This window comes from Numenius arquata, chromosome 17, assembly GCF_964106895.1.
Source record: "Numenius arquata chromosome 17, bNumArq3.hap1.1, whole genome shotgun sequence".
In the NCBI taxonomy this organism is placed as follows: Eukaryota; Metazoa; Chordata; class Aves; order Charadriiformes; family Scolopacidae; genus Numenius; species Numenius arquata.
The window spans coordinates 2551570-2566261 of record NC_133592.1 but is presented as its reverse complement, the minus strand read 5'-3'; the positions used below and the strand labels follow the sequence as shown (position 1 = coordinate 2566261).

Genomic DNA, 14692 nt, shown 5'->3' with positions numbered 1-14692 from the left:
CAGCTCATCTTTCAAAAACTCATTTGTAGGCAGACACCTGGAAAGCCGGCGGAGAACTGATAATGTCCGTTTATCTCTGCGGCATCGTTTGTGAGTCGATGGTCGGTGTTTCGTAAGCGGTAACAGCCACAAAGGTGACAAAAGCCAATTAAATACAGTATTTTCACCAGCTGGAACGAAAGCCCACTGAAATATGCACGTGGAAGCTCCTTTTCTTTCTTGTCTCCATCAGATCTCACCGATCTCTTGCATTAATCATCGCTGAGCAGTGGCCTGAGAAATCCTGTGCGTGCTAGAAATGAAACATTAAATATCCCTGCTGGATTCGGGTCGTGGGGGAACAGGGAGAGCCCGTTTCCAGCAGGGGTCAGGCCCTGCTTTTAGGCGACTTCTGGTTTGTTATTTTGCGAAAGAGTTTTCTTCTTCCGGGGAAGCTTTTCCGTGATGAAGGAGCTTTGGGATGTTGGGCGGTTACTTTAATTCTTTAAAATGCGGTGCCTCTGGTGGGAGCAGTGGCCTCGTCGGCTCCTGTTTATCCATTGCAGCTCGAGGGATCAAGATGAGGATTTGCTCCACATTGTGCTTTGGTGAAAGGGGCAGAAAAGTGGCTCAGGGTGGGATGTAGGTGGTCTGGCTCCTCCAGAGTAAACCCAGGAGGTGACATTAGGAGAATTGCCTTGTTCTACCCAAATTCCACCTTGTTTAATGGACACAAACCCTCGAGCAAGGCCAGGAGCTTCTCTTGGGCTGGTTTTTCCCTGTATCCGTGTCCGTGAGTCACCCAGAGTCACCTTGTGTCACATCCTACCGGCTTTGCTCTGAGCAGTTTGGGGTCGCTGGTCCCCTTCTTTCCAACCCAAGCCAACCCCTCCGGCTCGGCTGGTGGCACACGGGGCAGGGGGTGGGTTCACTGCTGGAAATGCCCAATTCTGGAGGCTTTTTTCAGACCAAACACCTGGGAAATTGCCTGGGACCCCCCCAGGATAAGGCATATGGGCTTAAAATCCCCTTTTAATGGCATTTTAACTCCATGGTGTTGCACACAGCGATATGGTCTGGCTTTCTTCGTGTCGGCTCTGCTGTTACGCACCATCGAGCAGGGGATTTGGGCTGTTTGCTTTTCCAGATGATGCTGCCCCGTCCCTGTCATCGGCTGCTGCTTGTTTGTCATCGCCGCTCGCATAACCTTGATGGGACCCATCCGCGAATCCCTGGAAAACTTGGGATTTTGTTTTTAGCTTTCGAAATCGAAGTGGTGGAGTTGAGCTGTCTGGGCACGTCAAGAGCTTTTGAGATATTTTACCTTCTTTTCAGCTTCTTTCAGCGGCCCGAGCCGCTGCTGCATCGGTGCTTTATTAATGGCTCTAATGAATAAACTCCCGAGTCGGTTCTAGAGCCGTCCCTGGAGCGGGGAGAGGAGCTGAGCGATGCTGAAGCGGGTCTGTGGCGGTTTGCCTGCAGTTCCCTCCCCAGAAAAGCAATTTCTCTCCATTTTCAAGCTGCCTGGCTTGACTGCGCTTTCCTAAAAACCTTTATCGGGTTTTCCTCCCACACACCTTTTTTTTTCCTCCCCCCGTGAGCAGGGGATTAGGTGCCGGAGCCAGCAGCTCTGCACGACGTGCCCGGTTGTCTGCTCCCTCCCGGGCTGGTGTGGTGTAAAATAGCACCAAAACGGGTTTATTTCTCCTATTGCTTTTTTCACAGCCAGCATTTTGGAGGGGCGGCGCGATGGGGCTCTGCTGGGCAGGATCCCGGGGGCGTCTGGGCTCTGCCCGTGGTTGCACAGAGTCGAGAGAATGATGATTGCCCAGGACTGCTTTGTCTGAGCAGATTAATCCAGCTGGTGCCTCGGGTTTTGTTTTTCCCCGTCCTGTCACCGTCTGTTGGCAGGGTCGGGATGGGAGCTGCGAATCCGCAGGGGAAGGGGGGACGGGGCCACGTCCCACGTCCCACCATACGTCCCTCAAACAAAAGCTCTCGTTCCTCGGGAGCCCCGGGGGAGGAGAGGGGACGAGTGAATAATTCATCCCGCAACCGATAATACTGTGCCACTGTAAACTGCAAATTAATCATTTAAATTTCGCCTGGAAGGCGTGCGTTCTGCTGGAAGGCTTTTTGGTCAAGGTAATAATTAGGAGTGATCTGGCCTCGTTAGCTGGCGGCTTCTGCTTGGCTGCGGAGACGGCGTAAAGGCAAGTCGAAATCCTGCTTGGCCGATGTGACTTTGTCACGGCTCCTGTTGGCGTTGGGATCTCCAAGAGAAGTGGCTGAAGGGCTGCCTTCAGGTCAAGCATGATGATGATCCGTGACAGTGTACATCTCGAGGGACTCCTGGGTGTTCGCTCCATCCACGCCATGACCCGCTGCTGCTCCCCAGACCCTCTTCACCCCCACCTTTGGAGGACAAGGACTTCTCCACGGTTCTACCCCACCGTCCTGGACCTGTCTGAGCCCGGGGAGCTGTGTCCCACCTGGGGGAGCTGAATCGAAGCCAGACTCTAATGAGCAGCAATCTTTTATAATAAACCCTGGCTTGGTTTGTTGTCATTAATTAGCAGGGCAGCTGTGATGGGTGCCGTGTTTGACCAGGAGATGAAGGTGTGTTGGACAGGGATGGAAAACCCCACATGTGGTGATGGAGTGATTCATGGGCCACCTTTCTTCTTACCACCTTTGAGGGAATTGGGGCTGGGGGCTTTCAGGGAGGGGTGGCATTCCTGGTCTTGTGCCCGAGGAGCCTGCGAGGGCATCTGGGGCTTTGGGGGAAACACCACTTACCGGGAGAGAAACTGGTGGGATGGGAGCCGGTGGGACATACTGGTGGGACGTCCTGCCCTGTGTGTGTGTGGGTGGTGGCTAAGCGAGAGCCACCGTGTCCTGGTTTGAGGACATGCAGCTTTCTGGCGTGGTTAAGTTAAAAAAGGGAAAAAAAGTCTTTGTAAAATGACCTTAACCTCCTGCTTGCTACTCTCATAATGGTGGATGCCTAGAAACCTGAAAATCACTGAAATCTGGCAATCTCTGCGCTTTCCTGCGCAGTAATGGCAAAATGATGTTACCTACAGGGGAACTGGAAGTCAATCTTGGGGGAAAAACCTTCGAGTTTGAATAGTGGCGACAGGGACATGCTTAAACTCTCATCGAAATACAAACCTCATTATAGCAGGATTAATTTCCCACTAGGAACTTAATAGTTCTTCAAAGAGCGGGATGAATAATTGATGACACGTTGGCATCCGTCGTACCTTCCTCAAGGAAGCCTGTTCATTTGCTGACCCTGGAGAATTAGCTTCGGGAATCCTCGCAGGAGGGGAAGGTGTTGCTCCCGGCTCCGATAATGGGAGCTGCCGGAGCTGGGGGTGCTGCCGGACACGGGGGGGTGTGAAGCACTGAGGGACGTGAAGCTGTCACAACGCTTGGTGTTACCAAGGAGAAGGGTTTGGGCAGCCCTTTATGAGCCCAACAACGTTGCTTCATTTAACCAGGGGGTGATTTTATGGTCCTGTGTCGCACGGGGTGGGCGCCCTCATGCAAAGGGCGCTCTCAGCATCGCAGGCTCTTCCCTCCGCTCGCAGAGAAAGGCATTTACTGCTGTTAAATCCATAATTCTTGCCATTTCTTTCAAAGCTCTGCGGGCACGAGCCTCCGCTGAGCCCTGCTCTCCTTATCTGCCCCAGCAATCCCACGGCCCCGGCGGCAGCGCCGTGGTGTTACTGGTTTGGTAGAAGTTATTTACAAACCTTCTTTTTCCTCTAAATCTTCACCCTCCCTCCAAGCCCAAGGTTTTTGCCTCCGCTCAGACTGTGGGATCTGTGAGTTGCTGCTTGTTTTATTGTCACCACAGATCCTCCTCCTCCTCTTCCTCCTCCTCTTCCTCCCCTGCCCAGGGGAGCCGAGCTGCGTCCCCAGGGGGAGTTCCCCTTCCAATTTTTAAGGCAAAGACACCCCTGGGTGGGCGACGGGTAGTGACAAGCTCGGGGATGCTGCCACCTCGTTTTCTTTATTCCTGAAATCCTGCCGAGGTGATGACAAACTGATTTGGAGAGAAAAGTGAATGTTGTTTAGTGGATTCTTTTTTTTTAATTATAACATTCCCGTAGGATACTGTTCTCTGTCCACTGCCTCCCGTCTTGCTCTTTATGGCTTATAAAAGTAGCACAATAGCTGGGGGTAACGTGCTCCCCTCTGTCGTTTATCGAGGCCCTGTGGGTGATGCTCGCTCTTTACTCGTAGGGATTTCTAAGGAATCTGAAGGGCTTTTATTCCCAGTTGTGTTTGTGAACAGCCTTTCTCCCGAGGATTACGAGTGGCTTCCCGCGGTGGCTGCGGAGCTCATTTCATGCTGGAAAACGGAGCTGGCGAGGGCAGGAGCTCGACGAGTCCCGGGAAACCCGGAGCTTGGATTTTCAGGAAGGTTTCTCTGGCTGCTGATGGAGACGGGAGAGCGGAGGGCTGGGATCCCTGCCCTGGCTGCATAAGCCGCCCTGAATAGGATTTAAAAATCACAGCCTGCTTAATTTCCCCCCGGTTCTTTCAGCTTGCCAAGCTCTTGCCGACTCGGGCAGGGGGTGATAAGGGAGAGGTTTGATGGGATGGGGATCAGCCGTTCCACTTGCAAGTTGATCCTTTGAATTTAAGGCTCGTGTGGCATTTGCCGAGGGGGACAGGCCCCGCTGTGTGAGCCTGGAATCGACCGCTCCGGGCAGGGCTGGAGCCGGGGCTTCTCGGAAAATAGATATATGGAGAGCACTAGAGCAAAGAAACAGCGTTCAGTGCTGGTGGGCAGCGGCAGGAGGCGATTTCGGACCGGGGAAAGTGGACAAACCCAGATTTCAAACCAGGGAAAACCGAGCAGCTTCCCGGGTGAGTTCAGTCTCCTTTAGTTTCCCAACTTCAGCGTAGTTTGGGAGTTTCCTCTCCCAAACTCCCGTGGGATGTGCTGGGGTCCTCTGGTCATACACAGCAGCATCCGTGTTACCTGAGCAGCGAGTCCGGGCTGGCTGGAGCCCTCTTTATTAATGACCTTTAATGACCTGATTGCTAATGCTTCCCCTCCCACCCACCCCCCCCGCGCTGCTGTGTAATCCCCCCAGCATTAATACAGGAGTCTCGGCAGTGGCCCTCCAGCACCGTTATCGCTTTGCAGGTGGAGGTTTTGAAGCTTTTTTTCCCTCTTTTCTCAGAAAACAAGCAGAGAGGAAAGCATGCCCGTGCCGGGAGCGCTGCCGAGGGAGAGGTTTGCAGCTGATCCCGAAGTTGGCGCAGGATTAGTCTGATCCCTGGGTAATGCCTTATCAGGATAAAGCGTCTTGAATTGTAAAGCCAAGGAAGCCCGAGAGAGGCGAAATCCCTTTGTTTAGGTTAAATAGAAGCTGAGATTGCTCGTGTTTTTCTTTCTTTGTTCTGCAACTCAGCAGAGAGAGGCCGAATTAACACCCCAGCCTGGCACCTTCACCATGCGAGCTCGCCAGCTAACAGGGTTCTGCGGGGCCACCAGTGCTCCCAGCTCCATCACCGGTTGCAGGAGGGGCTGACGACAGCTCCAGCCACTGAAAAACCCTCTCTGATGTGGAAAGGTTTCCTGTGGGATGTGCCTTCCACCCTCTTTCACATCCCAAGCTGGGGGGGCTTTTTGCCTTGCCCTCCACAGGGTGGTGGCCACCGTAGATCCTTCAGTCACTCTGGGTCTCCCGGGGCTGTGCTCCTCTCTGCCTTTGCTGCTGATAGAACCAGAAATCACCCAGGGCTGGTTATTTTTCAGGCTGATGCCTGAGCTTTCAGGGGGTGAGAGATCTGCTCTCCCGCACCCATCGTCGCTGACCTCCTGTCCCAGTCATCCATTTGCAGGGCCTTCAGCGCAGCGGATCTCTGAGGGGTTGACATAGAAACATTAACCTTTCTGCTTTTTGTGTCTTTTCTCCACCTGAAGAAGCCACTCGGGCTATTTATAATTTGTGTACGTGCAGAACTCCTGAGAGAGGGGCTGCAGCCGGAGGGCTGAGCTGGCTGTGAGTGTGGGCAAACTGGCAGCAGGCTCTTTCTGTTGGTTTTCCATGGAAATCTCCGTCTCTCTGCTTGATTTCCCACAAAACAGAGGCGGTTTGGGCTTTGACGTCTTCTTTGAAAGGGGCTGAACCTGCGTTATTGAAGAGGTGCCGTTGTTGTGTGATCTTGGCAGGCTTTTCTAAATGAAATATTCGGAACCAATCTCAGCAATGGCCTGAGTGCGTCACACGGCGTCTGCTCTGTAGAATTCGAGGCTTCCCCAGGCTCAGCAGGGACCGTGGGATGTGCTGGGGTCCCTCCTGCTTCTGGACCATGCGTGACACCAGACTCGCTTGGCTGTGAGTTCCCATGGGATGCTCCGGGGTCAGCAGCCTGGTGGTCATACTGGTCTTGCCCCAGCTCTTGTGTCACAGAATCACAGAATGATACGGGGTTGGAAGGGACCTCTGGAGATCATCCAGTCCAACCCCCCTGCCAAAGCAGGTCCACCCAGAGCAGGTTGCACAGGAACGTGTCCAGGTGGGTTTGGAATGTCTCCAGAGAAGGAGACTCCACCACCTCTCTGGGCAGCCTCTTCCAGGGCTCTGCCACCCTCACAGCAAAGACGTTCCTCCTCATGTTTAGATGGAACTTCTTACGTTCAAGTTTGTGCCCATTTCCTCTTGTCCTGTCCCTGGGCACCACTGAAAAAAGACTGGCCCCATCCTCCCGACACCCACCCTTGAAGTATTTATAGGTGTTGATCAGATCCCCCCTCAGCCTTCTCTTCTCCAGACTAAAAAGCCCCAAGTCCCTCAGCCTTTCCTCATAAGAGAGATGCTCCAGGCTCCTCATCATCTTTGTGTAGCCCTCTGTTGTACCCTCTCCAGCAGTTCCCTGTCCTTCTTGAACTGGGGAGCCCGGAACTGGTCCCAGTGCTCCAGCTGGGGCCTCCCCAGGGCAGAGCAGAGGGGGAGGATGACCTCCCTCCACCTGCTGGCCACACTCTTCCTGATGCCCCCCAGGATGCCATTGGCCTTTTTGCCATTGGCCACCAGGACTCGTAGGTCTTTCTCTTCAGAGCTGCTCTCCAGCAGGTCACCCAACCTGTCCTGGTGCAGGGGGTTATTCCTCCCCAGGTGCAGCACTTGCCCTGGTTGAATTTCTCGTGTCCTCTCGTGGGAAGCGGGGACCTGGAGAAGCCCGTGGCCAGAGGCTGTGGTGTCACCTCCTCCTCTCCGTGCTGGTGAGCATCTCCACCGGGCTGCAGCTTCCACTGCTTCTCCCTTTCCAAACAAGCAGTTCACTACGCACCATCTGTTGATTTTAATTCCCTATAATTTGTTTCCACGTCTGTGTGATTTGTACTTTCAGTAATTGTGCTGCTGTGTTTCTCACTCCGTGAGACTTGCTCTGCAGCGGGGAGATCGGTGTGGTTTTTTCCCCCTCTGTCAAAAGCTATTTTGGTTATTCACACAAATTAGCGCTTCTGTCCTTTGAATTTTTGCTCTCTGGGCAAGTCTTGCTTAGAAAGAAATCTTTGGGAAGAGTGGTGCCAGACCCATTTGTGCAGGATTTCGTTACATCCTCAGAGCCGTACGGAGCCCAGCTGTTAAATGGCTTTAAAAAGGTTTTCTTCCAGAGTTTGCTTACCCGCCTGTGGAGAGGAGACCTTGAAGCATCCCTATCGCAGCCCCCCCCCGGCTCTGCTCCTGCCCCTGAGACTCCGCAGCTCCCGGGTTGGGGGGGGCAGGAATGAGGAGCGCTTTGCACAAGAGCTTTGCACAAGAGCGTGATCCCTCCTGGGGCTGGTGTGTGCCTCGGTTCCCTTGGCTGGTTCTCTAGATGGAGTTATCACCCAGGCGTGATGTTTTAGGGACAATCTGGAGTCTCCTTGTCCCGTAGCCGTGTACGCGGTTCTTTTTCCCCTCTCTCCGTCCCAAGCCTTGGGTCAGGGCTCTGAGGAGTCAGGGAGTGTTTCGGTTCCCCACGCTCAGCCTGGACTCGAGGATGCAAATGCTGTGATTATCCGAGTTAGTGCTGCTTTTTATGGTTCCGTTTCCAAGGCAACTGGAAATTCAGAAGACCACAAACACACGCACGGTCCTCTTCTTCTGCGCCCTTATCCTCCCGCCACACAGGTAAACGCTCCCGGTGACATTTTCAACCTGTTGGGATGCTCATCCGCATGGTCCCTGCCGTCCCCTGGCGGGGTAATCGCCTCCTTTGAAGGCTGTAAAACCCACCCAGTTCCACAAACAGTTTTGGTTTTGTTCTTGGAATGGTTTTCCCCCCCGGCCTTGCTCGGAGGGGAGCGATACCAAAAACAAAATTGGGGATTATGAACAAAGGGGGAAAAAGTGGGTGGGTTTTTTTTTTTGCCTCCTGAAAATAAGATTATTTCGTTTCTGGGAGGGATGAGGGAGCTGTGGTGGTGGTGGGAGGGAAAGAAAAGTTTGAGCAAAGGCAGGAGGGGAGCGGGAAGGATGGAGCAGTTTATTCCCGAGGAACTGCAGGGAGGAGGCGGGGGGGGGAATCCAGGTCTCCCACCCCCGTTGCTCTCCTGGGAGTGCTCCTCGGCTGGTTTTCTTTGGGGTTTATGGGAATAACCGCGATCTAAAATTACGGGATTAGCTGTAATCTAAAATAATCCGCAAGGTGAGAATTTTTTCGTGGAGTTTGGGTTTCTTTCTGCTTTGGAGACCGTCTGTTCAGGTGCTGGGCTGGGATTTGGGCACGGGGAGACCAGAATCTGGGGGGGGGTCATTGCGGGGAGCCCAGTCCTGGCTTAGCTCAGCTCCCGGGGACTCGATGGGGGAAGTCGGGGTTTGGTTCTTCTGCAACCCCCCTGTGGCACCCGGTCATCTGCACCTTGCAGGGGTGGCTTCTCTGCAGAGAGTTTTATCCCCCCCCCCAGGATCCTTTTGAGCAGACTTTGGTGTTTTGCACTGCTATTGCTCTTTATTAAAACGGCATTTCAGCTGGGGGGGGGTGGGATCTCTACCTCTCCAGCACCCTCATAAATACAGAAATCTCTCCTCTCTCTGTTGGCTTCCTCAGAAACTGTTAATCTGGGGTCAAGCGGGGAATTACCCTGGGCAGGCTCTTGCACTGAGCTGAGATTAAATGAATTTAGATTAAAATGAGACGGGTAACGACCTGCCCGGAGCCCCGCTCTCCTGCTCACACCACTCTTTGCCCCATTGAAGCGCAGAAGGAGGGACGGTCCCGGGGCTGTTGTAGGGTTTGACCTGACTATTTGTTTTTGTTTTTTTTTTTCCTTCCTGTTCCAGAGGGTCTGGCGGTGGGAGTTGGATTCGGGGCTGTTGGAAAATCAACGTCTGCGACCTTCCAAAGCGCCAGGTAAGTCCCAACGTCGCTCACTCCTGCTCTGTGAGCATCGGGGGTTTGTGCCGGAGGAGCTGCCTGGGCTCTGGAAGAGCTGCTGGCACCTCTTGGCGGCTGCTTGGCAAACGGCACCCTCCTGCCGAGCTCCTCGACCTGCCCTTTCCAAAGGCTTTTCTTTTTCTGGTTGAATTTTACCCTGGTGGCACATCACGTCCCCTTCGCCCTGCATGTGTCAGACCCACGCTGGCGGTTCCGCGGTCTGGGGACACGCGGCGCGTTCAGCCTGTGAATAACCTGCCCTTAGGGCTGGAGGATGGAGGTGCCGGAGGATCCGTGGGGTTCCGGGGCTGGGTTTGGAGCCCTCTGGTTTGTCCAGCCCTTTCTCTGGCCGGGCACAAGCTGTGCTCGCAAGGACCCTGCAAAGACACAAGCAAAACCTTCCGTCCCCGATGCCCTGTTACATCCTGCCCCGGGCGCTTTGACGGCAGCAGACACCATCCAGCCTTGTGGGGAGAAAAGCGGGATACGTCAGCTCTAGACACCACATTTCTCTAACCTTTTGAAAGAAAAGGCTCTTCAAAAAGTCCACGGAGGCTCTAGAGATGCTTGAACAAAAGGACTTTTTTTTTTTTCCTTTCACCAGCTGCTCAGTAGAAGCTAAGAAGCCAGAAGCAGCTGGTTCTTTCTCTGTATTTACGACGGCATTAATCACGTTAGATGAAAGGTGGAGTCTGTACCGTGAAAATACCGATGCAAATTTAGTCAGCTGCGAAAGGAGGCAAAATAACTTCATTGCCACCGATCTGTCTGTCACTGTCACCTGCGGACAGCCCCAAAATCGCTCGGTTGTAGCCGCTCCGCCGTGAAGCCAGTTGGAAATATCCAAGAGGAAAACTTTAGGTGACCCATCTGTGTTCTGTGGGCTTAAAAAGCAGCGCTGGGGTTACACTCGAGGCGAGGTAACGTGAGAAGTAGAGCTAAGGGGAAAGCCAACCTCAGCTCCTGGGGGACGCCACAGTCGTGATCCCCCTCGTGCCCGTTATTTTGAAATCGGGTTTTAATGAAGCAGCGTGATGGGGTTTACCTCCTCCCTTCTGCTCTCCCCCGGGCGTGACTAAGGGTGTTAGTGCCCGGCTGGGGTGAGCTGCCTCTCGGGAAGGCTCGTTCCTCCAAACCCTGCGTCGTGCACAAGTGTTTATGAAGGCTCCGAGGTGCTGGGAGCTTGAGCTAAAGACACAGGTGCCTGGGGTTGCTCGCCATGGCTGGTGATGTCCCCAGGGCCGGCTGTCACTTGCCCACGCTACCAGAGGACCTTCCTTGTGCTCGGTGAATCAATGCCTGGGGAAGCACCGCCTGTTTGCATTGCTCCCGGAGCGGGGAAGGAGCCTGAATTCATTCCAGCTCTCTGCGGGGTCCTGGTGAGACACGGCAGTGCTGGATCCCCAAGGGCTGTTTTCGGAGCCACGGGCTTTGCAAATAAGCAGCGTGTTTGCAGAAAGACCCCGGAGCATCTCAAGGTCCCTTCCTGCGCCATCCGTCCGTCACCGTCCCAAGTGCTTTGTTTTTCCCACGTAGCGCTGCGATGCTCCCCAGTTTGTTTGGATGAGTTAACACCCCCTTCCCGATACCCTGCAGGGATCCCTGCAAGGTGTGTGATGGTTTAGTGATGGGTTTTTGGCAGCGTTGGGTTGATGGTTGGACTCGATGATGTGGAAGGTCCCTTCCAACTGAGACAATTCTATGATTCTATGAAATTCCGGCGGCTGGGGGGTTTCTTGGTGCTGCCCACCCGATGGATGGGTGCTGTGGGGCATGGCGAGGGACCGTTTTGGGGTTTTAAAACACAGTAGGGCTGGGTGTACTGCAGAGACAGGGCTGGCTGGGAGCCGTTGTGGCCAGTAAGGGCCAGCACGGGTGGCTTAAGCAGGAAAAGACCCAGAGATAATGGTCTGAGTCATTGAGATGCTTTGGGGGTAGGTTAAAAACCAAATAAAGGATGGTTAGGAAGCAGCGTGGGATTCTTGCCTTTTAAAGCACCCGGTGCTTTGCATGTGCTGGCATCGCCTCTGGCATTCCCTGACTCTCTGCGCTCCGGTGGGGTCCTGTCCCTTATGTCTGGGCTTGCAGGATCTCCCTTCCCTCCACCCCGGATCCCCGGAGCGTCTTGATGCTTTCTGCCAGGCTCATGCCCACACTCCTCCACGTTTCTTTGCTGCCACCGGGTGTGCAGGCTCTGTTCCTGCGATTTGGCTCCTCCGCAGCTTCTCTCCGCCGCTGCCAGGGCTTACCCTTGGGATTTCAGCCCCTCTGCTGGCGAGTTGTTTCATTTATGGCTTGTGGCATTGGGGGGGGGGGGAACCCACTTTATTTGGCCTGTCTGGGGATGCTGGTGATGCTGCATCCCTGCTGCGGAGCATCCCTCTCTCCATCCCTCCCTGCTGCGGAGCATCCCTCTCTCCCTCTATCCCTGCTGCAGGACCGCGGTTTTCCTGCCCAGTTCCTCACAGGGGTGAAAACATGGGAAAGTCCCATGGGCTGGAAGTAGCAGCTCAGGAAAAAGCCGCTGCAGTGACAGAAGAGGAGTGAGACCCGAAGCGAGCGTGTACCCGGGGTGGGGGTGGAGGAGCAGAGCCCCCCTGCAGAGGAGCCGTGCCTGGTGTGGGGTGTGCGGCTTGCCCCGGGAGGGGGGAAGGTCCCCTCCAGATGTGAGCAGGGAGGCATGAGCTGCTGCTGGCTGCTTTCCAGGCAGGAAGGTAAAGAGAAGGGCAGCCATGTCTTAAAAAAGCTGTTTTACCTCCCCCTTCTTTGCACGCTGTAGCGTGGGGTGGGGGGAGGAAACCCTCTCCACCTTGTGTGGCTGATTTAACGGGAACCAGATGGGGCTGGAGCTGCTGAGATCGAGACGGGCTGGATTTGCGCTTCCCTGGGCTGCTCTGGGGATGCCAAGCGGGCAGGGGTGCCTGGGGGTCCTCCCTTCTCCTGCTCCCCTGCCCTCACCGTCCCTCTCGTGTCCCTTTGCGGTTTGGTTCAGGCTTTGTCCCCATCACAGAGGGAATGTGAGCCCCACGGTGCAGCCCCGGGCAGCAGGGACACAGCATCCTCCGAGGATGGGGGTCCTGGGGGGGACAGGGGTCTCTGGGGACCGGAGCTGGGGGCCTGGATGTCCTCTCTCCTCCCTTCTGCTCCCCTGCCCTCACCATCCTTCTCATGGCCCTTTGTGGTTTGGTTCCCTTGTCCCCATGATGGGACAGAGGGGACGTGAGCCCCGCGGTGCCTGGGTGCAGCCCTGGGCAGCAGGGACACAGCATCCTCCGAGGACTGGGGTTTTGGGGGGACAGGGGTCCCCAGGGACCGGAGCTGCTGTCTGTTCTCGCACGACGCAGCGCAGGAGCCAGGGTTTGCTGCGGCATGAACTCGGCAAGAAAGCGGTCCTTGTCACGTCACGGGGCTAAGTCCGGTCACCAGGGACGGTATGTGCCAGAAAATAAAATATATTAAAAAAAAAAAAAAAGATAATTTCAACTGCGGCAGCGTTTTCAGGTCCTGGGTAATTGGTGAGGTCTGAGTTGGGCAGAGGGGTCATTTAATTTTAATTTCAGTGTTGAGAGCCATCCCCAGCCTGAGGTCCCGCAGCCCAGTGGCTTTGCCATGGGATCCCTCCGGCACCAGACGGGTGATTCCTGCCTCATCAGGAAAAGCATCCTTCTCCTTTGCCGTGGGTTTGCTGCGCTCGTTTCACTCCATGCCTCCCCGGGCGATGGTTTGAATGGCCGAGCACAGTGTCCCCATCCCCACGTTTCTCTTCTATTCTGCATTTTTGTTGCTGGCTGGTCTCTGTGCTCCCCGTGCTCCCAACGCGGATCGGGCAGAGCCGCTTCTCTGCTTCCTCCATCAAAAACAGGAGGTGAATTAGGACAGTGCGGACCTGGCTGTTCCAGCGAATACCTTGGCCGGTTGCAGGCAAGAAATATCTGCAAGTGGGACTTGGAGTGAAAAGACAGAATAGAACAGGGATGGGAATTTTTCTGCACTCACCCTCCCTAAAATCGTGCATTTTTATTTCCAAATCCATCCCTCTTACAGGGTTAGGAAGCTCATGTCCCTGCTGGTGGCCGGGAAGCAGAGGTGTCGGGGATGTCCGTGCTCTGGGCTGGCAGTCCCACACCGGGCGGTTTCCGCAGAGCAAGAGCTATCCCTGTCCCCGTTCCCATCCCTATCCCTGTCCCCGTCCCCGGTTGCTGCTCCTCTCCCATCCGACACTAGGTGGTAACATCCATGTTCCGATCAGCCTGGTCTCGGCAGATTTGGGGCTGGTTCATGGTCTCCCATCGCTGGTAGGGCGACTTCCGGAGGGACCGGGACTCCCAAATGTGGCTTTTTGGCTGGCAAAATGCCTGGCGGGGGGGGGGTGGCTCTTTGAGACGAGCGAGGACGTTCAAAGAAGTGAAAGCGATATCGAGTGAAACGCTGTAAATTACTTTGAGCAGGTGATATAAATATGTATATATAAGGGACTAAAGGTTTGGAAAATAAGAGTGGAATGTTTTGTTAAGGCACGGCCGGTCTGGGCACCGGGTCCTCGTAGGGTACCGCGGGTGCCAATAACTGAGAGAGGTTAGAAATGGTGCAGGAACGTTTTTTTGCAAACCTCTGCCTTAGGATGAAGCCAGGCACGTTTAGGGGTGTGGGGGGGAAATGGGGGTTCAGCTGCTGCCTCTGGTTTAAAGCAGAGGGAGTCGGGGGGGGGGACACAGACTCTGCTCATGGTGAGGATGGCAGCGTTCCCTGCACGGCTGGGGAGCGATTCTGGGGGTTCCCACGGATCCCCTTTAGCAGCTGCAGCGGTCAGAGGGTGAGCGGGCGGCAGGGGAACCCCTCGGCACCTGGGCAGCGAGAGGTGTCAACCCCCACAGCACCCTCTTTTCCTGGGCTGGGACCCTCCTGGGTGAGGCGGACCCCCCCCCCCGCAGTGCTGCCTCCAGCTCTGGGGCCACCAACATGGAGCTGTCGGAGCGGGGCCAGGGGGGGGCCACGGAGATGCTGGGAGGGCTGGAGCCCCTCTGCTGGGAGGACAGGCTGAGAGAGTTGGGGGGTTCAGCCTGGAGAAGAGAAGGCTCCGGGGAGACCTTAGAGCCCCTTCCAGTCCCTAAAGGGGCTCCAGGAAAGCTGGGGAGGGACTCTTGGTCGGGGAGGGGAGCGATGGGACGAGGGGGAAGGGTTTGACACTGAAAGAGGGGAGATGGAGATGAGATCTGGGGAAGAACTTCTCTGCTGTGAGGGTGGTGAGAGCCTGGCCCAGGTTGCCCAGAGAAGCTGTGGCTGCCCCATCCCTGGAGGGGTTCAAGACCAGGTTGGAGGG

The 14692-nt window shown here is 55.2% G+C and overlaps 1 protein-coding gene across 1 annotated transcript in view; it reads left to right on the top strand.

Moving 5' to 3' along the window:
- Window positions 1-14692, top strand: part of SLC39A11 (solute carrier family 39 member 11) — a 95224-nt gene that overhangs the window by 62424 nt on the left and 18108 nt on the right. The window contains exon 6 of the mRNA XM_074159941.1: window positions 9279-9348. Coding sequence (XP_074016042.1) covers window positions 9279-9348 — 70 coding nt within the window. The remainder of the gene's footprint in view (window positions 1-9278; window positions 9349-14692) is intronic.